At 48.0% G+C, this 25,913-nt stretch overlaps 7 protein-coding genes across 7 annotated transcripts; 5 read left to right on the plus strand and 2 right to left on the minus strand.

Moving 5' to 3' along the window:
* Positions 1–169: 169 nt before the first annotated feature.
* Positions 170–446, plus strand: H6S33_001015 (uncharacterized protein; the record flags this gene model as incomplete). Its single annotated transcript, XM_044832535.1, has 1 exon — positions 170–446. A coding segment is annotated over one exon (277 nt), but the record flags the coding sequence as incomplete, so codon positions are not given.
* A 261-nt stretch (positions 447–707) lies between these two features.
* H6S33_001016 (uncharacterized protein) lies at positions 708–2,267 on the plus strand (the record flags this gene model as incomplete). The annotated part of the gene is made up of 1 exon (XM_044832547.1): positions 708–2,267. The coding sequence occupies one exon, from the start codon at positions 708–710 to the stop codon at positions 2,265–2,267; it is 1,560 nt and encodes a 519-aa protein (XP_044693983.1).
* Positions 2,268–3,391: 1,124 nt separating this feature from the next.
* Positions 3,392–4,515, minus strand: H6S33_001017 (uncharacterized protein; the record flags this gene model as incomplete). Its single annotated transcript, XM_044832558.1, has 4 exons — positions 3,392–3,702; positions 3,793–4,108; positions 4,169–4,210; positions 4,273–4,515. The coding sequence occupies 4 exons, from the start codon at positions 4,513–4,515 to the stop codon at positions 3,392–3,394; spliced, it is 912 nt and encodes a 303-aa protein (XP_044693984.1).
* Positions 4,516–8,698: 4,183 nt separating this feature from the next.
* H6S33_001018 (uncharacterized protein) lies at positions 8,699–10,350 on the plus strand (the record flags this gene model as incomplete). Its single annotated transcript, XM_044832569.1, has 10 exons — positions 8,699–8,829; positions 8,901–9,086; positions 9,146–9,308; positions 9,373–9,644; positions 9,706–9,859; positions 9,946–9,954; positions 10,008–10,055; positions 10,120–10,167; positions 10,232–10,290; positions 10,344–10,350. 10 exons carry the CDS (start codon positions 8,699–8,701, stop codon positions 10,348–10,350), a joined length of 1,077 nt encoding a protein of 358 aa, XP_044693985.1.
* Positions 10,351–15,160: 4,810 nt separating this feature from the next.
* H6S33_001019 (uncharacterized protein) lies at positions 15,161–15,572 on the plus strand (the record flags this gene model as incomplete). The annotated part of the gene is made up of 3 exons (XM_044832580.1): positions 15,161–15,197; positions 15,273–15,395; positions 15,463–15,572. 3 exons carry the CDS (start codon positions 15,161–15,163, stop codon positions 15,570–15,572), a joined length of 270 nt encoding a protein of 89 aa, XP_044693986.1.
* A 3,235-nt stretch (positions 15,573–18,807) lies between these two features.
* Positions 18,808–20,141, plus strand: H6S33_001020 (uncharacterized protein; the record flags this gene model as incomplete). Its single annotated transcript, XM_044832591.1, has 3 exons — positions 18,808–19,080; positions 19,162–19,790; positions 19,856–20,141. The coding sequence occupies 3 exons, from the start codon at positions 18,808–18,810 to the stop codon at positions 20,139–20,141; spliced, it is 1,188 nt and encodes a 395-aa protein (XP_044693987.1).
* Positions 20,142–22,473: 2,332 nt separating this feature from the next.
* On the minus strand, positions 22,474–24,275 carry H6S33_001021 (uncharacterized protein; the record flags this gene model as incomplete). Its single annotated transcript, XM_044832602.1, has 3 exons — positions 22,474–23,062; positions 23,127–23,920; positions 23,991–24,275. The coding sequence occupies 3 exons, from the start codon at positions 24,273–24,275 to the stop codon at positions 22,474–22,476; spliced, it is 1,668 nt and encodes a 555-aa protein (XP_044693988.1).
* Positions 24,276–25,913: the final 1,638 nt, after the last annotated feature.

The raw sequence follows: 25,913 nt of genomic DNA on the forward strand, positions 1-25,913 counted from the left end.
ACTCTCAAACGCCTTTTGTGGCATATTCCGGCGATCATATCATGCCTCGGCACAGGAGTACTGTTCTTCAACTTTTCCGAGTACTATATTGGTACGGAAGTCGGGAAGACCCCGCGGGAGACTAGAAACTACATTGGGGGCGTTACAGCTAGCGGCAAAGCTTCACGGGATGATCATCATTAGCAGTCTAGCGAACATTACACGGCAGTGGATCCAGTCGTGTCTGATGAAGAATGGCACACTGCTGGGGCTCTTGGGTGCCGAGACCCTATTCTCGAACCTTTCACTACTAGTCTCACGTGAGTTTTGGGTGGCCGTACGCTACTGCCTCTCTGCGCTGCGAGGTGGTGCTAGTAGGAGGGGTGAGTTGGCGGGTAAAGCTGAGCTTTCCAGTGAGCAGCAGCGATTAAGAAGGCAGCTTACTACCTCTCTTGGCCTTTTTCTTCGTGGGCAGCCTTTTATGCTCATTGTCGGGGCCAGCCAGCGCAGTACTGATGACACCGCGCCAGGACTGGTTCTACTTACCAGATATACCGGTTAATACCACATCTGACTCCTATGAACGCGGATACCCACCACATATAATCATTGACTGGTATCTGAGTAATGAAGCTTATCTGCATGGTGCAAATGAATCCCTAGAATATAATCATACTTACAGCCTTCCTCATGTGCTCCCAGGGTATTGGTATAAACTGCCTGCACAGATGCTGGAAACGGAAAACGTCTTCCATAGGTTCCATGATGGCGATGGCTGGCTTCCGGTCAATACCACTACTGTCCTGGATCGCAATATCAATGACTCCAACTGGACAATCGGTGGAACCCCGTTCGCTGGACTGATGTATCATGACAGGCTTGACGCCTACAATTCAATTATCGACGCAACGCTTTACAACAAAACCTCTGCCAGTTGTCCCGACACAAATAATATGTTTGGCGGAGAATTCCCTGGCATCGAATCCCACACAGTATGCCGGACAAGAATGAAGCAATATTCATGCAACATTTCGAGTCGGAGTAATAATACCTTACGACCAGAATGGTGCTATCTGGAGGTTATTCCGGGGAGCTCGGGTGGCGAGCTGATAAGTAATCACGACTTGCTACCCATAGCTATAGCAGAACTTGATTATGTCGTCGAGAATGTGACAGTCTGGATGACAGAAGGGCGGCCATTGCGAAGTAACGGGCGGTTTAGTGACTCGATTACATTTGTGTTTAGCTCGACTCATTCGGACTACGCCGATAAGTTAATTGTCCGCTCGAGGTCTGCAACGCTCAAGACTGCTACAGCCTCCTCAAGCGGCTGGTCAGTCAACCCAGAATTCAGTCCAGATTTGACGATTCTCAACGACTATCTCTCGTATCATGAAAACGGCCGTATCAAGAAGGAATCCCCGAAGATGTTTTTGTGTCACGAGAATTGGCTCGATTCTATGCACGAACAACTGTTCTATAAAAACATGTCATGGCGGTGGTCGGAGGCCGGAAAGCGTCCGGCCCCTCGTCCAACGGGACCACAAAAGGAGTACATCCGCCGGACTGAATTAAAGCCGGCTAAATATCATGAAAACTCAAATTGGTCACCCCTAGTTTGTCTCGCGTTTAGTATTATCTATCCCGAGGGGACAGCCGAAACCGCTGTTTCGCCTTTCCAGACCAACATGTTGTACTATTATAACGCTACCGACTTCGAACTACATGTCGGCGGTACCTACCACGGATTTCTACTCCATCTTGAGCGTTCCCTGACGCAATATACAGGAGTACCCCCTCGTATACCCCCGCGAAGGCCGACAGATTCTTCCAGTCCATCTGATGCCAGAGCCCTTGATGGATTACACAAATTTCACATCCCCACCTCTCAGGAGCCATTGTTACGTTTACGGATTCCGCATATCAACACGCACATCCATCCTTGGAGTGGTAATCCTCTCGACCCATGTTCTGTTCGTGCTATGAGGATCTATATGGCAATGCTACCGGGGCAATATCATCCAGTCCTGGAAGTCAAGACCGGAGTACGCTACGCTATGCCTGGGCAGCGGTCCTTCTACCAATGTTGTCGAAAACACTTTGCTGGTATTGGCCTGGACAGGACGTTGAGTCAGGTTATCAAGATTAGAGATATGGGAGGAAATCATTTGGAGCTTGATGTTCTCGTGCCTGGGGATACGGCGAAGGGGTCAGTTGTTGACAAGGATAAGCAATACGGATATCTTGGGCGCAGGAGAAGACGTAACCGGAAAAAGAAGAGAAACTGACGGTGGGCATTTAGTCTGATCTTGCTGTATGGTGCGATGTAGTCGGTGTTGACTCTCTTTTTTATCCTTTCTTTCGTCATACTTCCAAAATGCTTGTTATTCCAAGGTCTAGTGGCCGCTTCGCGGCCTTGGTTTTCACGGGTATCATATTTATCAAAATAATTAAGTACAGATGTTGGGTGCCGACTCATTGTATTAAAATTGGATTTCAAGTCATCTTCTCGACAATATCCTCCAATTAGCAAATGTTTTATTAGTAACTTATACTCTACTCATGAGCTTGAACTCATTAGGAAATTAACCTATATCTATATATCGTCACCTATGGCTAGTGTGGTCGACAAGACGAGTTAACTCGAGTCCTCGACTCGAGCCCAAAGCTCGAGCAGCCACGAGCAGCCATCCTCACGAGAAAGTTGGCTCCAGCCCTTTCAGGTGTTACTTCATGTGCCGTAAGCTCCCACCATAGATACAATTAACATTCTTGGTAATTCAATTTTAAAATCTCGGAAGATCAAACCCTAACCCTCATAACGTATGTTTCTACAAACAGATCTGAAATTACTTCAAGGAGCGGGGCTCGAGCACTTCCCGAGCCACTCGAGAGTCCGAAGGTCTAGTTAATTCTAACAGCTTCTATCATAAGCCGAGTCGAGCTTTTCCTCCTGCTCGTCGATCTAGGCCGGGATAATTAAAGATTTTATCCTTATCAATTGATCAAGCCATACCTAGATTCTATTTTCGTCATATTCCTTTATCAAGGGGGGCTTAATACTAGCTACAGACTGAGCGTCGTCGACGTCTTAGTGCTACATTCAGGAACCAATTGAACAAAGAAATCCTTATCGATAAATGTCTACTTGGCGAGTGATAACCTGTGACTTCAACGCAAGAACCCTAACCCTGGATTACAATTACACAATTATGTTCGAGTACTCGATGTTTCAACTGGAACAGCCAACAGCATATTCACGACAAACGATGTTCAAAAGCACTATTCTCTCCATTTCGAATAATTAATTTCAACGACAAATGCTCATATAGCGCTATAGCTACATGTAGTAATCCCATCGTAATTCCAACCGGCCTCCCAAAGAAAGAGTCAAAGCCCATCACCAACATACCTAGTTGACAGTGGCAATAACAACGTTTTTCGGATCCGTGTACCCAATCTTTGTAATTTCATGCTTCGCCTTCTGCGTTATCATCGTGATGGTATATGTGCCATCTCTCGGAGGCTGGTGCATGTTTGCTGACAGTGGTGCCATTGGGATCACACTCACGCCCTCAATCACCGTAGGCGGCTGCCACTTGTGGCTGTCGGGATCATATATGTTGACCTCAATTTTGTTGTCTCCTGTAACACAAAACATCTTGTCTTTCGTTGTCGCGATGGCTGTACCGGGTGGATATATGGTGTTGCCAGCGAACGGCTCTGAAGGTCAGGTGGACTCATAGTCAGTACGTGTACTACATATATCTCACTGCAGCACCCTCATCCGCACCAGGGTTCTCGAGGTCTTACCGTAAGGCGTAGTGGCTTCGGCCTGCGTGATCTTGCCATCTGGCTTCTGGTAGAACACGCCCGCATTCCCCTTTGGATCAACCGCTATCTCGGTGCACTTCATCCCCGGCGCAAAACAGACACTCGTTTGCTCGAATGCACCATCCAAAGAGCTACGGAACATGGTGTGGATCCCGCACGTTTTAGGGTCTTGGTAGAAGAGCCACGTCAAGGCTCCGTTGTCGCTGCCACGGACCCCAAGCCCTGAGCCCGGAAAGGCGCAGAACTGGCCAGTCAGTGCACCCGGGTACCAACCACGCCCTTGGGTGTAGCAGTGCTGTCCAATATTGTCAGCGGTCACTCTCTCTACGTTCAGATGGGCTCAAGTGTGTTTTACCTCGAAGATCTTGCCATCCTTGTTGGTGTAGTAGAGGCGCATCTGAGATTGGGTAATGTGAGCAAGCTAGAAAGACAGTATTATGAAGGTGATAGAATTCGTACATTGAAGATGCTGTGGATATCGCTTCCCCGCCCGAGCACGGCCATTCCTGCAGTGGGATGAGGCTTTGCGTCCTCACTAAGATCGATTTTTTCTTCTCCACCCCATCCTCTGCGCCAGAGATTGCCCTCAGCGTCGAGGTGAAACACCACCGGGTGTACCTCTGTTAGGCCGTGGGAGGTGTGGAAGAAGAGGGTTGAGCACAGAGGGGTGCGGGCAGCGATGTTGCTTGATACTTCGCTCATGATGATGGTTTGTAGTGGAGAATTGTGGATGCTGAACTTGTTCGGAGGTGGGTGGAGGCGGTTTATATAGACGGTTCGCTCTAAATATTACTTCAATGTGGAGACCATCATATATGCCCTCCAACAGAACAGTCTGGCAGTTTCCTCCCAATATTCCTAGGCGCTGCTCGTGAGCATTGCTGGGCACAACTCTGCTTTGAGCTAGCTTTAGATGCTTCCTTCATTGCAATTGGCTGATACAAAGCACATGCCGCAGCTTGAGCAATTGAGAAGACTCGTCCATCACGATCGGTGCCGTCAAACACGTGCTAAACTCCTCTCCTGGTTTGATAGACCCGTAACACAGGCCGGCACTTCGGTACACGGCCGACAGAGCATGTTTCCTGAGAAAGATCCATTTGTAGCATCTACTTCCAGCTCAATTAAACAGGGTCTGAGGGAGAGCATGATGTACTTGGTCTCTTCAGTCAATCATACAAGTCATCTGAGTTTCTTAGGGTCTTCATGGCCTCTGCGCATGCTCATGTATGTAGTTCTGGCTTGAAGCGGCATATATCTTCACATATGCATGGCACATGTATGTAGAGAATTAAAGGCCACACGCCAAACAGAATCGCTGAATAATTGATGACGTACGCGCACGTAACTCATCCCGTAAAGGCTCGACAGCAATGGCAACGAAACGGGGCCGAGCTGAGACCGCGGGAGTGAGTTCTGCTTTCTGATTTGGCGAGCGGGCGTTGGGAATTACTCGTAACCGCCGAAAGAATAGGTTTCTATGCATACGGTGTAAATGATCGCCGGTACCGTTCTCTCGGTACTCTTGGCGCATTATAATTATTATTACATCTGTAGAGTACCTCCCTCCCAGAGCTGATGTTGCAACAAGCTCAGTGCCAAGAGCCCGGGACTAACTCCGACCCCACACTTCACAGGTACATGCATGCATGCAGTTCTATCCCCTGGACGAATGAGGCACTGCAAAATCTCTCTCGTGCATATATATCATGTGATCTCTCATTCCACTGTTGTAGGGGATTCAGCATCGACAGCTTTGGGGATAGGACCGATAATCAATATGATCTGCCGGTACTATGCTAGCTATCCGTAGATGCAACAGCTAGGAGTCTACTCTACCATCTGATCTCACACAAGGAGATTATGCACCGGCCACAGAATCGAGGTCCGAGGCTCACTCAAGCAGCCCTTTTGAAAGCTCTGCAACTGCCGTTCCCTTGCAATTGAAGAAGCTCTGCCACATGAAAAGGATAGCTTCGAGTACAGGTATAAGGTAGAGTACGTAGCCGCTGCACTTTTCTGGACATCCGGAACCTGCATGGCGGATCTGCCCTTGGCCGGATCAGGGAATATGCGAAGATCTCCTGTTCGAGGTTTGCGTCTGTCTGCAGCTGGAGCTCTATTTCGCCGGATTTGTCAGTGTTCGGATGTGATCTTCGGCGATGCGCGCAGGGATTCGGCATCTTGTAACACACGAGTGATATCCTGTGAACCGGAGCGAGTGCCACTGGTAGAGTGGGCGTACGGTTGACACCGGTTCTGCTTTAACTTCAGGTGATATGAGAATGGGCTGTATCTATACACTTCGATCTTTTGTAACTACCGGCGTTGGTATATAGACGTCTCTGGAATCCGGATGTTTCTCATACATACATACTGTAGCTTCTACGAGATACATTATCACATGTATGCCAACCTTGGCCCAGGCCTAGGCTGCGCCTGAATCGATTACAGCGCTAATTGATAGTCACGTACGTTGTCGCCGAAGACACCGCACGCACCCCCGCCGTAAGTCCTTTCACTGGAAAGTATATAGAAACTGTGTAGCTCTTTTCATCGCTATGTCTGCTCTGGTCTTGTAATTATACCCTATAGAATTTTATATATCTCACATGTAATTCTAATATGGTGGCCGGGGCTGTAGCAATTGGCCTTCCTCGCCTTTAAGTTCGGCACACCATGGCCATACACGCACTTGAGAAAAGCCGGAGGATGTATACACGTATGCTTGCCCCAGATCTGGATAGAAACCTGCCGAACTTACAACACCGCTATTTGTACTACAGTCGTTCAGCCTAGGCCCCAGTCCAGAGGATCGGATCTGGGTTGGTGAGACAGAGCTAGTAAAAAGCCCATCGCGAACTACATGTATAATGCATGCCGCAGGACTAATAAAATGTGTATATGAATTGGTCGACCTGGAAAAGCCGATGGTCAAAGGCCGGGCGTATGTACCTCTCGCTGAAGCTGCCGCCGGCTCCTCAAACCTAGTAATTCCCAAATTGAACGTGTAATGGTTTACATCATCCATATATGGCTTAACTACATGCACCCACGCTCCTCTTGCTTTTCATGGAGCCAAGTTCAGGTGCTGGATAATGGCACTATAGGAGAGTACCGGATCCTAATTTGTCTGTACCCAGAACTTGTGGCGGTTTGTGGCTCACTATACAAAACCCAGAGACCAACTTTCAGCATTAGCCGGCGACGCAAAATTGGTAAAAAGAGTAGTGGTGTATACCATTTATCGTGAGAATTGTGCCTACCACCACGCCTTTTGTTCGGAAAAAAGTCGTTGTGAATCGCGGGGACAGACGAAGGGTCAGTACTAGAGACCAAAGTAGCTGAGCAGTGGCCAAGACATGTTAGCTGAGCAGTGGCCAAGACATGTTAGCTGAGCAGTGGCCAAGACATGTTAGCTGAGTAAGGTTGGAAACACAAGCTGGGTACTTAAGTAGTGCATATCTTGGCAAAAGACCTACTCTAGAATCCTAGCACAAGAAATACCTACATCTATCATCTATAATCACTTTATACTTATCCATTTCAGGTCAATATAAGTCTAATGGGAAACTCAAAGCTCTAGGGTTCGAAAACTCCGAGCTTACCCGATTTCCAGCCACTCTAAACAATACCGACTAACGACCCCAGCGCTCTCTAGGCGCCGTGGAAATGTGTACCTGAAAATATTGAATAATATTCAGTAAAGTCGTCGGGAATTGATTTCATTTTGCTGGGTAATGTCAATATTTTGGCGGAGGGAAAGTCGTTTTAAGGGAAATCGGACGACTTTACAGACGATTTTTAATGACTTTACCGACGACTTTACCTGTCACGCTTCTGTCACTCATTTTGGGCGTATACACAAGGGGGGATAAGTTTTGGCCACCGGTGATGCTTCACATGATTGACGAAGGCCATTGCCAATGAAACGAATCATCAAAGAGCATCCTACTATTATACCTGGAGCATCAAGCCAGAATAGCCTGCATGCATATGCCAAACAATGGATCCACCAAAATGAAATTGTATTCCCCAACTGTTACAAGCCCATTGATGCCAGATACCATTTGATGACCCCATCGAAATATTCTCTTTGGGGACTCAACTATCTCGAGATCTAGAGGAGAGGCCTCATAGGAAAACCTTGATTTTCCGGCGGAAAACGGGAAACACCGGAAACCATTGGAAAGGCATCAGTAAAGTCGTATTTTATTGCCTTTAACATGCCTTTAACAGGGAATGTCCTCAGTAAAGTCGTATCTTATTGCCTTTAACAGGTAAATGCATCAGTATATGTGTAGGCAAAGTGTCGGTAATGGGACAGGAATGCCTTTAACACACAGCCGGTCTGTTATTGCATCAAATAATGTGTATCTCACCACTTTTTGTACGGGAAACGTCAAGATTGATGCATTTCCACGGCTACTAGAGGCTACAGTATGACGACTAGGTATATAATATTATATGTAGGTATCCGTACTGAACACATATATAGGTTACAATCACTATCTGTACTCCGTTTCCCTACTCAGCGAGATATAACTATTTCTTAGCCGCAGGCTCGGAGGCTAGTTTTTACGTGGTGGGAGAGCACGATTCTCGGTCAATAGGAATCTCGCTGAGCAGGGAAACGGAGTATGTCTTTATAAGAATCTGTAAAATTTCAAATCAGTGGTTGGCCGTTATTGCAGGGTGCTAAAGAAAACCATAGCCAATTACAAAATGTCAGTGGCGGTGCCTTGAGCATGTGTGGCTATGTTATCGTGCCACTAGGCCACCCCCGCTTTAGAGCTACATGTACCGTAAACTACCACACTATTAATACAACACCTAGCTAGGCTACTATTTGCAACATATTATCTCCAGTAGTGCGGCTTTCATCATGTCGTTCGGTGTCAGTATCGGCGATGTTCTTTTGATAACTAAAATCGGGTTCAAGTTATGGGTAAACGTTAGCGGAGCCAAAAAAGAGCGCGAGGACCTGACGGCGGATTTAATGAAATTAAAAGCTAGGTTGGAAATCGTTGATCGTGACCTATGCCTGCTAACTCAGATCTACCACCACCCGTTGCTAAACTTGCTAGGGAACAACTTTCAGAGGCCTTAGCGACCCTAAATGTTCTCGAGCAGCTAAACCGAAAGCTTGTGAAAGGAAGGTCATTCCGGCGAGCGGCATGGGAGGTACGGGGAAGGGAAAGGTTTCAAGAATACAGGTCGAAGCTCGAAAGAGGTCTTGCTACGATAGATATGCTCTTCCTTAGCGGCTCGATGTATTTAACCACGAACCTAGTTCAATTGCCAGTTAGATTCTTACAGAGCTGGTTTCCAGGAAAATGGTCACAGACGAAGTTCGAGAAACCAATGTCGTCTTGAAACGAGTCGAAAACGGGATGAAATATGTCGGCTTTTCTCCAGACCATGATCCAATTAGATTTATTGACGCACTGAACGGACAACGTCTATTACCATGGGAGTTGTGCTTAAAATGGGAGGTATGAGCCTTGTTTAGTCTACGACTTCATGCGCCTTGCGACATTACTGATGTTATTATTAAAGGATTTTCGGTCTTTGATCCAAATGAGTTTCAAGGAATCTGCGGGAAAGTCATTTGTTGAACGTGGGGAATACGATATCGTGAACGAAGAGAGCGGCGCGCTCATGAGAATGGAAGATTGGCGTAACAATATCAGGCCTGGCATTCTGCTTTCAATGGCAATAGTCGTACGGAAGAAGATAGAAAAAGGCGAAAATGACTATAGGTGCCCGGCTTGCAAAACAGAATACACCGGGTCCGTTGGTACTGGCTACCAGCTAGAGCGCGTGAACTGGTAATTGATCGACTGTTAACTCTGGGGCGAGGGAATTGTGACTAAATTATACGTCTGACAGTACGTATTGTAAACGGTGGTTTCAAATAACCTCGCAAATTACGGTTGTTGAAATTGATCCGGATGCCACCGAGCAACAAAACGGTTTAAGTTCGAATAGTGGCGAGCCTTCAAAGGATGACGACTTGATGCATATACAACGGTTTCACATCCGTGTAAATGAGATTGACAGCAGGTGAAGTGAAGAAATCTTCTAATTCCCTACGTATACGTTGTAGCACTCTGACTAAGACTTAATCAGGCACAAACCGTGTGTAGACCCCCGCTTATCATTTCAATGATAGATGTGCTGACCGTATACAGGGAGTGAGTAGACCCCACACCGCTGAGGACTTCGATGATGTGCTGACCGTATACAGGGAGTGAGTAGACCCCACACCGCTGAGGACTTCGATGATGTGCTGACCGTATACAGGTGGTGAGTAGACCCCACACCGCTGAGGACTTCGATGATGTGCTGACCGTATACAGGGAGTGAGTAGACCCCACACCGCTGAGGACTTCGGTGGTGTGCTGACCGTATACAGGGAGTGAGTAGACCGCACACCGCTGAGGACTTCGATGATGTGCTGACCGTATACAGCTGGTGAGTCGACCGCACACCGCTGAGGACTTTGGTGGTGTGCTGACCGTATCCAGGGGGTGAGTAGACCCCACACCGCTTAGGACTTCGATGATTTGCTGATAATATACAGGAGGTGAGTCGACCGCACACCGCTGAGGACTTCGATGGTGTGCTGATAATATGCAGGGAGTGAGTAGACCTCACATCGCTAGGGACTTCGATCGATGATGTGCTGACCGTATACAGGGAGTGAGTAGACCGCACACCGCTGAGGACTTCGGTGGTGTGCTGACCGTATGCAGGGAGTGAGTAGACCGCACATCGCTGAGGACTTCGATGGTGTGCTGATAATATGCAGGGAGTGAGTAGACCTCACACCGCCAGGGACTTCGATCGATGATGTGCTGACCGTACGCAGGCTGTGAGTAGACCTCACACCGCCGAGGACTTCGTTCGATTGACCGTATGCAGGGCGTGAGTAGACCCCACACCGCTGAGGTATCGAATTATGTAGTCGCTTTAAGCTCTCTGACAATTATTTTACCACGTACAGCGAGTGAGTAGACGTCTCATCCTTGAGTGAAATAGCCTTCTGACCGGCTAATCGTCACGACCGGAGGGAAAGGTGAGTGGGCTCCAGCTCGATCAAGTACAATGGCCATCAGAACATAACATTACAAAGGATCCGGAACGCACAATCGTAAGTCCCCTCAACTACCCCTTCTCGCAGGAGTGACTCACTAACCAATACACTATGAAGCTCACGAATTGAAGCACTCGAGGTAGGTAATACCCTTCTACTCCTTATAGTAAGTTGCTAAACATCACACAGGACTAGTCACAACAGCGTGACTATAAATGGTGGATGAACTGGACTAGTAAGAATTATTTCTTCTGAATTGTCCTCGCATCCATCTCTCCACTGCAGGCTTCTTAACATCATTTATTCTCTAGAATGGGTAGGCTGGATATCGCGCGCGGTGTTGGTTTTGGTATGCGAGGGAGGGTTTGTGGTAGTGGGCTACTGTGCCCTGTGCTTTTTCTTCTTTTTGGATGTTCGGGGGGGAAAATTGGTGGAACGAGGTAGCTGTTGAGTGGTGGGGTGGTGGTGGTACAAACGGATAGGTCGTGTGGTGGGATGATAGGACGGTTGGATGGTGGGACGGTGGGACGGTGGTATAAACGGATACGCTGCATTTCGATAATAATTTCTTGAATCTCTACACTTAATTCGTGGTCATTCAATGAGATTTACCACCGTGTGAAGTAATGAGGCCTTGAATCGGCCAGCTTCATGTCGTTATGTATCAGCGGTACTTTCTGTCACGAGTATATGGTACCGAGTGATACCTTGTGATCCAGAAATATCTTTTTTTTTGTTTAATTCATTAGTAATCCAGAGAGACAGAACTGACTTATATCCTAATATATCTAGCCTTGGTGTCGTAAGGATGCGAGCCTGCAGGAACTTGGAGTCCCAGACTGGAGTAGTAGAGTGGAGTAGAGTACCACTCCATCCTAGAGTCGAGTATCCTCGGCCCCATCATCTAGGGTGGTCCACCGGTCTTTTGAGACCTGCATTAGCTAGCGGATCGACCTTGAATTCGGTAGCAAGCAGCCGGAGCGCCTGCGGGATCTATAACCTGCATATATGTATGCCGCTCTGAGCATTGACCGCGGCTGGGATCAGAAGCACATGTTCTCTGTGTGTCTATTTTATTGTTTGAATTACACGTGATTAACATGTAGTATATACGTATGCGTTGATGAGAGGCGCTTGCAAAGAACGGAATTCGAAGTCCACGTGAAACACCCCAAGGCACTCTTCCGGATCTCCCACCCTCCTCGGGCGTAATCTGCTCAACACCCTTTTTACTTTAAGTGTAAAGGATTCTTACTTAGCGAATCTGCATCATGCACTTCAATTTCTAGAAGCTTTCGAATTCTGCACAATATCGGGCACTAGAGTACGTATAAGTGCGAGGTCATAAATCATGGGAAGGCAACCAAACCACACCAAAATTCGTCAAAAATTGGTCTAAATGCAACCACCACTCACAACGCAATTGCCATCAATAATAAACAAGGCTTTGGGGGGTGAAATGTTGGCTATCAGGTTTAATAAATCTAAAAGGGCACTCTCTGAAGTCATATGTGGAAGAAGTTACATGAGCTAGAAGTAGAGAGACTTGGAGATTTGGGTCTTGGCGCATTTTTTGCAACTCAACGTAACAGGACCGGCGCACCTCATGCTGGAGGTGTGGGATTGTAATTTTCAGCTGGTAGAGTGATTATTCATATATAAAATATATAGTATTTTAATTCTCAGAAAATATCTATCATAATTGGTAGTTGAGGACCGGGTTGAAAAGTGGCATTTTTGGTGTAAAATGGGCGCCTTGTCATGATTTATGACCTCGCTGTATACGTGTACCTGCATCCAACGAGGTTGTCATGTGGCGGCCTTGGTACGCGTGCATGTCAGTAACACTCACAAACTCAATAGGTGGTTAAGGGACTGCATATCCGAAGCTCGATACACAGAAAGCACATGGTACAGTGGGTTGTCAAAAATAACCGGAAACGAGCCTCGCAACCAAGTAAATGGCCTAGAACAACCAAATTTTGAAAGTACCACCCTTGACCCCGTATTAAAATTCTATACAATACAACTATGAAGAATCACAGAACTTAAATCTCTTGTCCTATTCCTCTTATAATTCTGGTGTAAAGCGACGTTGAAGTTGCATTCCCATACAAATCTTGGTTGTAACGCAAATTTCCGGTTATTTTTGAAAACCCGCAATAGTAGCATACTAGCTCTCTATAACCGCTTCTCCATCTGGTGTCGTGATCAGTTGAGCTAGATGATCCGGCTGGCATCTTACCCATTTCTCCGTTGTAGGCTAGGCCTTCTTTTAAGGTACGTACGGTGACTTACGTATACGTTATCTTTGACCTCACCTCATCACAAACGGCCAGCTAATGTAGCTACGCATATACATATATACATAATATCTTCGTCATCAACCCCCACCGACGATAGCTGGTGGCGAGATCGCGCCAAACAACTGACACCTGGCTGCACTAGCCATCACATTTCAGGCTTGACAGATCACTTCTAAACTGGAAACGCCAACTTAAATCTACATATATCGACAGATATGCGAGCGTTCTCCAAGAAAATAAAAGGTCAGAATATTAATCTAGAAGTATCCTCACTTAAAATTTGAGCTCTTCGATACAAAGTTCCAAAGTTAAATCGATACCAAGGCTTGTGGGTTAAATCCAGATGATTCACTCTCCCAAATTGCATTCCGGGAATGGTTTCACTACCTCCAGCCTCTTCCAGACAAACCCGACACAAGAGACCACTTCAGACGAAATCGATTTCCCAAGTCAGCTCCCCTAGCTCAAGATATTCAGCTTCGACATCACACTGGGATACAAACTCGCTGTATGTGCTCAGCTCAAAACGCTTCTGTCATTAATAAATCTGGATATCGGCTCATCATACCGCCACCCCCGAGAAGATTGTCGATCGTAGAAATTATGAATCCCGCTCAATCAATCGAAGCCCATCCCGAGAACCCGCCTCCGCTCTTTTGGCCTTGATTGAAGAGGTACCGGTAATGTTCATAACCGCTATCGGAGAGCGAGGTGTAAGTTCGATCACGTACGCTGCACGAAAACCCCTTTTAGAAAACGCTAGATATATATGGGACATTTCCATACCTTGAACCGATCACCTCATTATCTCAAGTCCTAGTCAACCACCAACGACGAATACTTGAGGTAACTTGCACAACCGGCCAGGCCGACCCCCGGCGTAACTTCTTGGCAATATTGGAGCGGCGGAGAGTAAAAAATCCTTCATCCTAGAGTGCTAGCTGGATTAAGCTATCGGTACTTTGCAACCCCTCTCTACCTCCATAGCCACATCGTTGCCTAGGCCTAGGCAACAGCAAATCAAGTGATCAGGAGAACAAACACCGGGAATCCAACTTGATTCATTTCTTGGGAGTTGAAGCTTTACAGCGGATATTTGGTTCTCCCTGGTCCATTATCAGCAATTCTTAAAACTAAAATCTCTCAGGCCCTCTATGTGTCCCCCCGGGCAATAGCTAGGCTCAACCTCAGTATATTACCCAGATACGTAACCAATACTTCCATTTACAGTATGCACAAGTTCGGTAAGCGTGTTTTTTTTACCTGTTTGCGGAAATGGTCATCTGCAGCTAATCAATTGGAAATGTCGATCTCCACTAACTTCTACATATATACTTCTGGAAGAGATATCTGAACTTGTATAGCGATTGCGCAGGAATTCATGAGCGTGGTGTGCAAGTGAGAATAAGTGGCTATAACGATGTACACCAGCGAATCTTTCGACTGATAATGAATCTGGACACTTATCCAAAGTGGCCTCCTCAACATCCGTCACACCCCAAAACAAGCGTCGCCTAAGGCAACCATTGATTCTCGTGTCACGCAAAACCACCCAAGGCAACATCCCACGTCCGCGGTTCTAATAAAGTGCAGGATCCATTTTGCATACTGCCACAATGGCAATATGGCGCATCTATCGGGGTCCATCTTTCAACCCTTCCACGACACACCTACTGGGAAATACACCGCCGCGATCCTCCAAAGCTACGAAAACATATGTCACGATCCCCACCGCATAGCAATACCGTACGCAGGAGCATGAACGACTACCCAACCCCCTAGACCCATCCCTCTCAAAACATAGCCTATGCCTCATGATACCCACTGACTACCAAGATCTCAGCTACCAAAGTGTTAAGGTCGGCGATTCATTGAAGCACAGCCTCGACGTGCATCCGGTATGACACTGTCAGCGTGCTTGTAACCAGTACCCGTATTTTACATGCAGATCCAATACCCAATCATCTATTCCACACATGGTACGTTGCGGTTCGGCTGGCTACACTCTTTGTATTGACGAGTGATATTCTATGATTCGAACTTGATCCTCGCAGCATCAAGCAGCCGTAGAAGCAGACCGAGAGCACTCAATAGGCCAGCGCTGAATGGGTGGGGTCCGAGTCAAGCACATGAGACGGGTGGGGTCCGAGTCAAGCACATGAGACGGGTGGGTATGGGTTCGTCTTTCTTCGATGTGTGTACTTATACGCGGGTTAACTGAGCTTACTAACAAGCCTTCGGTAGTCCCCCAATCAAAGAAAGACCAGCAATCTATGTCCCGAATCCACGATAATGGGAAGAAGCAAAAGGGCGTTTGGGGGGCCACTGCTTTCCAGACATCCCCATTTCATTAACAAACGCACTCGGCAGCGCAAGTACGTCCTTTGCGACGAGAGGATTATCTTTGGAAAAATAAAAGTTTTGAATTGAATTCCGTTGCGGGGAATTGAACCCCGATCTAGTCAGTGAGAGCGACTGATGCTAACCATTACACCACAACGGATTGGTAGCTACTGGTTGGCATATATGAATAAATTATTATCCTTACAAGGATCAAGCTTGGCAACAACCTCAGACTTGAGAATCGAAATGAATCTGTACAAATTTCAGAATACGTACATAGTCTATTAGATTTCTACTAGCATATTCTACTTATTCAAGTTTTTATAGAATAGTGGTTTTCTAAGTCCAGCGTTCTTAACAGACTTAACGCACGATCCCCTAACCCTATATATGTTTCACTACAGCAGCTGCTGTACTCACAGTACCACGGGTACTTCACTTAGATTTAAATTCAACATTCTTCCTGAAATTTACAACTCCCTGTGTCTCAAAAAAGGGTAGTTAAATAAAAAAGACACCTATTAAGTGATCATCATGAACAAATATCATCTCTCTCGCTCCCCTAGTGCAACATTCACTTTGCTATCTCAAGAACTCAGCCCTATCGCTCCTCGCTACCACCTACCCAACCAACCCACCAACTCACCACCACTCCCTCAAATCATCACCTCTTCCCCCCTCTCTCGCGCATGCACCTCTCCCCGCAAAGAATAAAAGGCAAAACCCACCCGGACGGAAAATCCCGCTTGTTACACGCATCCCCGCCCGCAGGCAACCCCGAAGCAGACCCAGTCCAGCCCGTTGATTCTGCACTTTCGGCAATGGTAGCTGTCGGGATGAGTAATACATGCAGCGGCACGTTCAAATGAGAGTCTATTTCGGAATCATGATAATTGGAGTGTAGCAGTGCTACATACATGATCCATACTTACATGCACCCAACATACTTGACAGCGCTGGATAGCGAGACTGAGATCCATATCAAGTTATTGCTTCAATCCATGGGGTACGTGGTTGCGACGAGAGTACTTGGGTATCCCATCTTGGCCTAGGGTGTTTCACACGCTTTGGGATGGAAATGATACATATAACCACTTTCCAACACATCACCAAACCCAGTGCTAATACAGCACATGACTCCCCCCGAGCAAAGAGTAAGGCTACATACACGAGCATCAAGTCAGCCCTACCGCCATCCTGCCACCCCATAGAAGATCCTCGGTACGTCTCCGCTCCCGCGCATCCATACAACGATTGAGGCCTCCCATCTCGCAATCTGCACTTTGGAAGACATGCATATGTCAAAGCGGGTTTCTGCCTGAGCGCTCAGCTCCTGGTCCTTTTCGGGAAGCTTGTGCCATGTGGTATCTCGACGCTTGCTGCTGGCGCCCTTGTGAAAGTCTATATCGGTAAACAAATCACGGGTTCGAAACAATCGCGGATATGGATCTCCTTTAGTTGTGATACTCGCTGTCGATTCGACCTGCCTAGCCGCCACCAATAATCTTACGTGTTGTTTCGTTGTGTTTTAACTAGGGCGAGAAAGAGATGAATTGGGACATCGGCGTGAAGGGCGGGGGGGGCCTGTTACTAGTATTCTCAATTGATCAAAACGAAACAAAAGCTACTCCTCAGTGTACCAAGTGGCGATATCTGCGATTCACAGCTATGTACTCAGCCATCTTTGTTTGCCACACTTTGTTTAAACGTCTCTGCTCTCCCAGTCAGTCAACACATCTCGCAGCTATTTAGGTTGATCCTGATTGGCCCTCCTCACGCCCACACTCCGATTGCTTTTTACGGTGCAACCTCTCCAATCAACCTCTTGATTGGGCTCGGTAGCGCTAGCGTAGCACCCCCGTGCAGCAATAAGATCCCGCCATGCAGCAGATTGTATCGCACCAGTGATCATTAATGCCTGTCAGAAGATCGACGTTAGCGTTAAGCAGTGTGTTTGGTTCAGGAAACCACTTTTGACAGATGGCTCCATGGCACTTGCTTTACATCAACGTCAAATCAACGGTAGCTAAGGGTGATGATCCCTTTTTCGTGATGGGTAATGACATCAATGTTTACATTGATTTCCATCAAGCCCATCTCGTATCTGGTAGATCCTGCGATGCCCCTATCAGACCGGGTATCTGGCCTTCGTTCGGCGCATATCGTAGTTAAGTCGACCCTGCTAATCCAACTGAAGTTGACCTGTCAGGTTGCTACACGTGACGCGTAATGTGGGCAGCGCGCGCATCAAGTAGAAACTGCACATCTCGTTACTATTACTGTATCTCACTGGCTCGTGAGTATTGCAGGCTGAAGAGCTTTCTTTCGTTCTTCGAGGTTCTTGAGGGGCAAACCGTCGGTACTCATACTCATATGAGTGTCATGACGAAGTCCGCACCTCACAACGCTTCATTGGTTGCTTGACTCGTTGCTACTAGTATTTGATACTGCTTTGTGTGGATTTTCTTTTGCAGTCGTATAGTTTCGTTGGCACTGACGTTGCTACAAAGATTCAAGTACACACTAGTAGTGCGATGGCTGGGATTATTAGGTATTGTACGTTAACTCCTTGTCCTTCTGAAAATAAAAGTACTTATCCTAGCATGCCACGATATCATTTCAAGTTCTTTGTGCGCCATAGATACGACATTGTGTTATCGGAACTCTACCTATAGAAGTAAGGATGTAGTGCCCATACAATTCTATGTTCTTGACGCCCAAAAGAGTGGGGAGTCACTTTAGCTAAAGCTCTGATACGGGGAATAACAACCTTTCAGGATAGTAAGTCCTTAATGTGCGCGATATATTCAGTCAATCCGCATTAAGCAATGGTATCATGACATCACGGGTTGTCAGATTCGTGAGCATGAGGCTTGCTATAGCTTTCTCTGAACGATGTATGCTTGCTCTCAGCTCTCGATCGACGAAACAGATATCCCCCCGGCTCCAGATGTCAAGACCGGTTCAGGGCACAGGGTTGGCAAGGCTGTCCAAAGTAAGCACCTAGCTTGCGGGGTCTGACAATAAGGCATCTGATAGTCTTGTTAGTAGTAGGATTCATCATTGTGGGGGAGAAGGACCCCGGAATTCTGTATCTATAAAGGCCGGTCTGTTCCCACCGCGAAACGTTAATTTTCTCACAACATCATCTCCACTTCATCTACCCATCCTCCACTACTCAAAGATCCTTCTAAAGATTTCAAAAAAAAACTCACTCAAACTTCAACCTTCCAAATCCTATTCATCATGCATCCCTTTCCCGAACCTGAAATGAGCACTGCTTCCGTAGAGGCCATTTCCAAAAACTACATCGTTGTCCTCAAGGAAGACGTTGAGGAAGAGAATTTCGAGACCCATGTCCAGTCAGTAATGTCCCATCACACGGACCGCATGAGCGCCAGCAGCACCGAAGACTCCACCCTGTGTGGATTGCGCGAGAGATGCTGCTTTGGCAGTTTCAAGTCCTACTACGGTGCTTTTCATCCAGACACCCTTGAACACATCAAGAACAGCCCTGAGGTTCGTAGAAATACTGACATACCATATCCTCCTAAACTTTATCTCTAGTCATATTTCTAACTATATCGCCAACAATTATAGGTGGACTTTGTCGAACAAGACCAAGTGATGCGTGCACAGAAATTTGTCACGCAGGACACGGTCCCATCATGGGGTCTTGCACGCATCTCACATAAGGCCGGGGGTGATCTATCGAGCTATCACTACCCCGAGTCCGCCGGAGAGGGCGTCAATGCGTATGTAATTGACACTGGCATCAACATCAAACACGAGGAGTTTGGCGGTCGGGCTACATGGGGGACCAACATGGTGGACGCTATTAATGATGATGAAGGTGGACATGGGACACATGTTGCCGGTACCATCGCCGGTTCTACCTACGGCCTTGCTAAAAAGGCCCATCTTATTGCTGTCAAGGTTCTTGGTGGCAAATATGGAACCGGATCCAACTCTGGTGTCATGAAGGGCATTGAATGGGCTACATCCGACGCCAGATCCAAGGGAAAATCGTCCAAGTGTGTTGCAAACATGTCTCTTGGTGGTGGATACTCTGCTGCTCTCAATAAGGCCGTCAACGCCGCTGCCGCCTCTGGCATGACCTTCGTTGTTGCCGCGGGAAATGAGGGGGTGGATGCATCGACTACCTCGCCAGCTTCCGCCCAGTCTGCCATTACTGTTGGCGCAACCAACATCAAAGACGAGATGACTGAGTATGTAGATCCCAGTCTCGCTTTTGGCTGTTGTGAATCAATCCCTAACACAAATGATTTGATAGGTACTCCAACTTTGGGCCCGCTGTCGATATCTTTGCACCAGGACATGAAATAACATCGGCGTGGATTGGCTCAAACGACGCCACCGATACCATCAGTGGTACCTCCATGGCAAGTCCTCACGTAGCTGGCCTGGCTGCCTGTCTTATTGCCGATGAGGGAATTTCGGGTTCAAAAGCGGTTACTGTTAGGATCAAGAACCTTGGAGTTCCTAATGCCGTGCGCGTGACCAGCCGTGCGCGTGACACCACCACTACCAGGCTTGCCTACAACAACAGCGGTAAATAGATATAGCGCGTCTGCCATAGTCTTTACTGGAACTCGAAAGCAGGCCGCGGGGGGATTCTCTTCTCTTTGAGTTCAACATTTCTTTGGATTTGCGAGGGCGGATCGTTTGATTATTTTTTCAATTTTTCAGATTCTCAGCTATTTTATTTTTCTCATTTTATCAGAATGTAACGCAAATCAAATTAGCTTATCGTTTTAAAGAATCGAGATTCTCTTTTCACCTTACAAATTCTGATTCCAACTTTGCGAGTGAGAGGTAGCTAATCTATAAACCTAACCCTATATACGGAACACATCGATGATTAGATTTACAACACTGCACGCGCGAAACCGACCGGAGCATCGTCACTAGAACGTAACGCGTATTTTATATATAGATCATTAGATAGAATGTCATTTACAATACCAGCTTCTATTCCCAAGCACCTCACGCATATTACTATATCGATCCACCTCCCCCATTGAGCCGTGCGCGCGTGCTACTCTATGGTGACAAAGACGACAAGCGAGTGAGTGTTGATGAAGCATGGACCTTTTGATGAAGTGATTAGATTAGGAGTGTCGTGACACGGAACAGCTAAGTACATGGTATGCTGCTAACTACACGCTATCCACTAACTACCCGCTACCCTCTACTAGCACCGCTGACGGGTGACCAGTGACTTTTCCTAACAGGACCAACTAGTGACGGTAGATGAGCGAGTGTTGAAACTTGACGAAGGTGGTGAAGATGGAAGAGAATATGAAGGGAGAAGCTTTGAATTCAATCCAGCCTTGACACTGATGTCTATATATATGCGGGTGAGTGTGTGCCCGAGGTTCAAATAAGGTTTTAAGGATTTGAAGGTTTTGTCACACACCCTGCATGATTGCAACCAGTCCACCCACGGCCATCCCCCAAGGGCATACCTGATATAATGCAAACCAAATGTTAAACGGTACTTTGTCAAGTTCGTGAAACTGGGGGTATATAGAGAGATCTAAAACTATCATCAATTGATCAACGGGGACGTATCAAAAGCTATTTATCCACGCGGGTACAGGGAGGTGTCATTAAATCGTTCTATTCACTGGGTAGCATCGTCAACGGGATACTAGTATGGGGTAATCATTAACTTCACCGGCGGGGGCGGTCTTCGGATCTCACGGGAGAGATAGATCGGGGAGAGAATTGAAAGGAATATCAACAGGTATATATCCTCACAGTACGTACGCATTGGAAAATCAACAACCTGCGGCCGCGAGTTTGGCCACTGCTAGTACTTATACCCACCAACACACAACCCCCCACCCCTACAATATATCCCCACATGATACTCCGATCCCGCCACACAGACCACAGCCCCAATATCCTTTTACCCCCGAACAGAAACTAGCAAACCTGAAGAAAAAGATAATCCCGTTCAAAGGTCAAGAGCAACAAAAAGGAGAGGCATCCCGCTCTGCTCCTTTCTACCCAGTCACACAGTGTTTCCACCAAGCCTGGGAGGTGGGCGATTCTAACCGCCGACCTCGGCCCCTCTGGGCGACACCATAGCGACTGGGCTACGGCGGTAGATGGTATGTATTTTTCTTAATCCGTTTATAGAGGGGTGATGTGTTACTAGTGTTCTACATGTATACCCAGACTTGCATACGAAGCAGCCTGATCACTTAAGTATATGAATATACGAATATCATCGTCTATCAACCTCCTCTCTTTGCTCCTCTCTCCCCTTCCTCTTCTTTCTTCACTCTCCCTCCCACCATCTTCCCCCTACACACACACTCTCTTCAACTACTACCCACAATATCGAATCTCGGAGACGCCCTGAACCCAAGATTTATTCAAGAAAACACCCCCCCCCAAAAAAACAAACTGAAGCAGCTGCTCGACAATTTCTAGCCATGGTGTAGGCTACACTTTCGTGGCCAACAGAAGCATGGAGGCACGCCATATATATCACCACAAGGCGCATATCACGAAACCTGGGTTGATGGATGGATATAAATCAGGGTAAAAAGAAACAGAAGCACTTGTGCTTGAAGGCTGACCCTCTGTTAGACAGCTGCATTTCCTTTAAGATTTTCTCACTTAGCGACGATTATCAACCACCATTCTAAACCTTTTTCTATAGGGCCTATAATCTCCGAATAGTTATCACGCCGCGCCGTAACCCCGGACCATCACCAACGCTGAGTATTTCAGTTCGTACTTTGATTTTCATTTCAATTAAGGCGTGTACAGAAGTGGAGATATAGTTTTAACAAAATCCCAACACATACGCTCTCTTTTCATTAACTAGATAGATACTCCACGTACCCGCCGAGGACACAAACAAACAATTCTGATTCACATCCCATCACTCGCTGCCTTACCTCTCAACAACGCATCCACAAACCCCACCACCTCCAAACACTTCTCCTCCTCCAACCTCCCACATAGAACCTGCACCCCCGCCGGCCCCTCATGATACACATCAGGCTCATAGTCCTCCCACACGGCCCTATCTATCTCATTAACCGGCACATATCCCTCATCCCTGAGATCCACGCTCCTATCCGCCATCGTGACTGGCAGCGTCGCCGCCACATAGTCATGGAAGTTCCATACAGACGTGTACCCCATATACGGCATCCTTGCGCTCGCCCTTCTGCGGACAGCCGCCCACGGCGCCACAGGTGCAATCACGGCGTCCACGCCACTGGCGCGCCAGTGGTCGAGGTGCTCCTTTTGTAGGGTGCTCTGGAGGTTCTGCAGCCCCCACATGGCGCTGGTAGGGATGTCGGTGTCGGGGGAGCTAGACACAGCCTTGTAGGGGAGCATCGAGTCGTACCAGGGCTCCTGGGTTGCGTTGATTAGGCCGGCGATATAGCGGCCGCCGTCAGCGGTCAAGATTCTTCCCACAAGGGTGCTGATTTCGGCGTGTTTGAATGGTTCCCTATAGAGGTGTGAGTTTTCCAATACTCGACGATACTAATATCAAATTGAAATACTACACTCACCAGTCCACAACCTCCACCTCCCCCGAGTCTTCCAGCGCCTTCCTAACAGTATCCACCGCTCTCTCCACCGGCGGCTGGCACCTCACAACCCCATCATTCCTCAGCACCCCAACCCTCAACTTCCTCCCCACCGGCATCTGCCCCTCCCGCCACTGAATCGGCACACACCCCGGATCATACCTCCACGGCTCCGCGCCCACCACAGCCTTACAATACATCCTCACGCTCTCCAGCTCTGCTGCCATCGGCCCATTCACCATATTGATCGCGCGCAGCCCACTTATAATGCTCCTCGTCCCCATAATCGGGAACCTCCCAGACGACGGCTTCAGCGAATACAGTCCCCCCCAGCTCGCCGGGACCCTGATGCTCCCGCCAATGTCTGTTCCGACGCCGACCAGGGCGCCGCGCAGCGCACCGAGCACACCCTCGCCAGTTGACGATCCCCCGGGGGAGAGAACCTTGCTGAATGGGTTAAGAGTCTGCCCCCAGAGGCGGTTCTCGCCCTCGATCATCATCATCCCGGTAGGCACGTTGGTCTTGACGTGGCCTGGGATTGCGCCGAGGTCGCGGAGGAGCGTGACGAGTATGGACTCGGGGGGTGCGGGGGTCTGTGCGGTGGCCCATGCGGTGAGGCCCAGAGAGGTGGAGTAGACGGAGGGGTAGATGTTGAAGCAGTCTTTGAGCGAGATGGGGAGACCATAGAGGGGGCCTCGTGGAGCAGTTGGGGTGGTGTCAAGGCTTTTTGCGAGCGCGCGAGCTTCAGGGATGGGGATCTCTGTGAGGCAGTTTGTCTGTCGCCGCTACTGTCAGCTCTACTACAGAAACACGCCCCCAGCTTACTGGTAAAGAAGGGCGGTATACCGCCTGGTGCGCAATCATCGCAGCTTTAAGAAACGCCTCTATCACTTCCTGCACACTCCACTCGCCGGCGCTGGTCTTTGCGACGATGGTTGGCGCGGAGGAGTTGATTATTGTGATCTCGGCGGGGGTGAAGAACTCCTCAGATCTAGGGAGGTGCGTGATGTTGTGTTGGGAGTTCAACTGTGAGAGCTGTTCGGGGGTAAGCAAATATTCAGTTGGGATTTGGGCAGCGCGCTCTTTCAGCTTTTGCTGCGAGATCTGCAGGTAGGGCGGGACGGTGACCATTGTGAGGTGCGTATGGAGTAGCTGCTGCAGTGGATGTCAGGACAGAGATGAGTATCCTTTCTCACTGCTATCCGGATATCTAGATACTGCTACCAGGAGCATACTTTATATTTCACCCTATACCACTCATAACTTATTATACCTCGCTACCTTAAGAAGACGACGAACCCACTGATGCAGCCCTCCCCGCCTGCCATTTCGGCCTCTCTTTACTCTGACCAGGCAAGAGTAACATTCCGCGTCCAATAAGCAATACGAAGCTCTCCACGAAGGGTGCAAACCCAAATACATCATTGGCCGCGGACATCGGGGACATTGCCAAGGCGTTGGGGATCGACGTATCGTGGGGCTGCCGATCTTGAAAGCAGCTGTAAGAGTGGTTTTATACCCTGGAGATAAACGGCACCGCAACACCGAAAGACGCGCTGCAATAATGGGGCATTATATGGCGGTTTCTAGTTTGGAAAGACGTTGGGCCCTCTGCTCTTGCTAGGGCTGCATTTTGATACGGTGTTTACGGGCTGAGAAACAGCGAGCCATCTTACCGGCTATTCGGATGTTCACGGCAACGGAAATTAGTAGAGGTTTAAGCAGAATAGGTAAACGCTACACATAAAACCAAGTATCCTCCCAACGCAAGAAAGGTCTCAAGTAAAGGGTAGGGCAAGTTATCTAATACTGACTAGACAGAATAACACATAGCAAAGAGTACCATATGCTAATCGCAACTCCATTCTGTTTTTCAAGAAACCTCATGTACAAATCCGTTTCCGAATGCCGCATTGTTGTAGATTACGCTAAGGTTAGGGTTATACCTGAATTATTTGGCCTCCGGCCTACCACCTCCATCTATGTCTACGGCCAGGTCTCAATTGCAATTCGATAGAACCTCTCGCTCTGCAAGCTCCCAACCCCACGCCCTCACATAGATAATACCAGAGAACACTCAATCTCTGTACGAAAGCACACCACCCTCGGCCTAATCACCAGGATGAGGACAGCGGACGCGGAGGTGCTGAGTGAGCGCGGGAGCGGGGTCATCCAGCTACGTAAGCTAGCCGGCCAGGCCTTCGGCACCACCCACTACATGCACCCACGACCTTCCAACCTACACCCCAGCCTATAACGGTCAGCCAGCATCTAGAGCACGGCAGCATCTTCGTTTAGTCGATAATGAGCGCTGCGGTACGTGTAAGGTTTGCTCGTGGCTACAACAATACAGACAGGACCTTCACGGAATACAAAGCTTATTCCTGGCTCCCTCGCAGTAGCTCCTATCGATTACACAACCACCTCGAGCCGAGTTTACATCTCCCCAGAGAATGCATTTTTCGCTGGCGGGGCAGAAATGTCGCGTGCGTGACAGCTAGCGGGTGATAGCCCATGACCCGCTACTAAGCACTTCCCAATGCGGCCGAAATAGTAGCAACTGATTAGTAACCAACTATTGCTGCAGAAAGCGAAGGTTTGGCATGGTAGCTCCTCAGCGAGTCGACGCCTTTCCGACCACTGGAAGATAAACTGCTAAACAACATAACTACAAAATCTAGCATATACACTGAACGCCGTCCACACGGTTCCACTTGGAGGAGTTGAACAAGTTTCCCCCCCTCGACAGCGGCGATAAGCCGGCGGTGG

The sequence above is a fragment of the Morchella sextelata genome (assembly GCF_020137385.1).
Source record: "Morchella sextelata strain SCLS chromosome Unknown scls_10, whole genome shotgun sequence".
In the NCBI taxonomy this organism is placed as follows: Eukaryota; Fungi; Ascomycota; class Pezizomycetes; order Pezizales; family Morchellaceae; genus Morchella; species Morchella sextelata.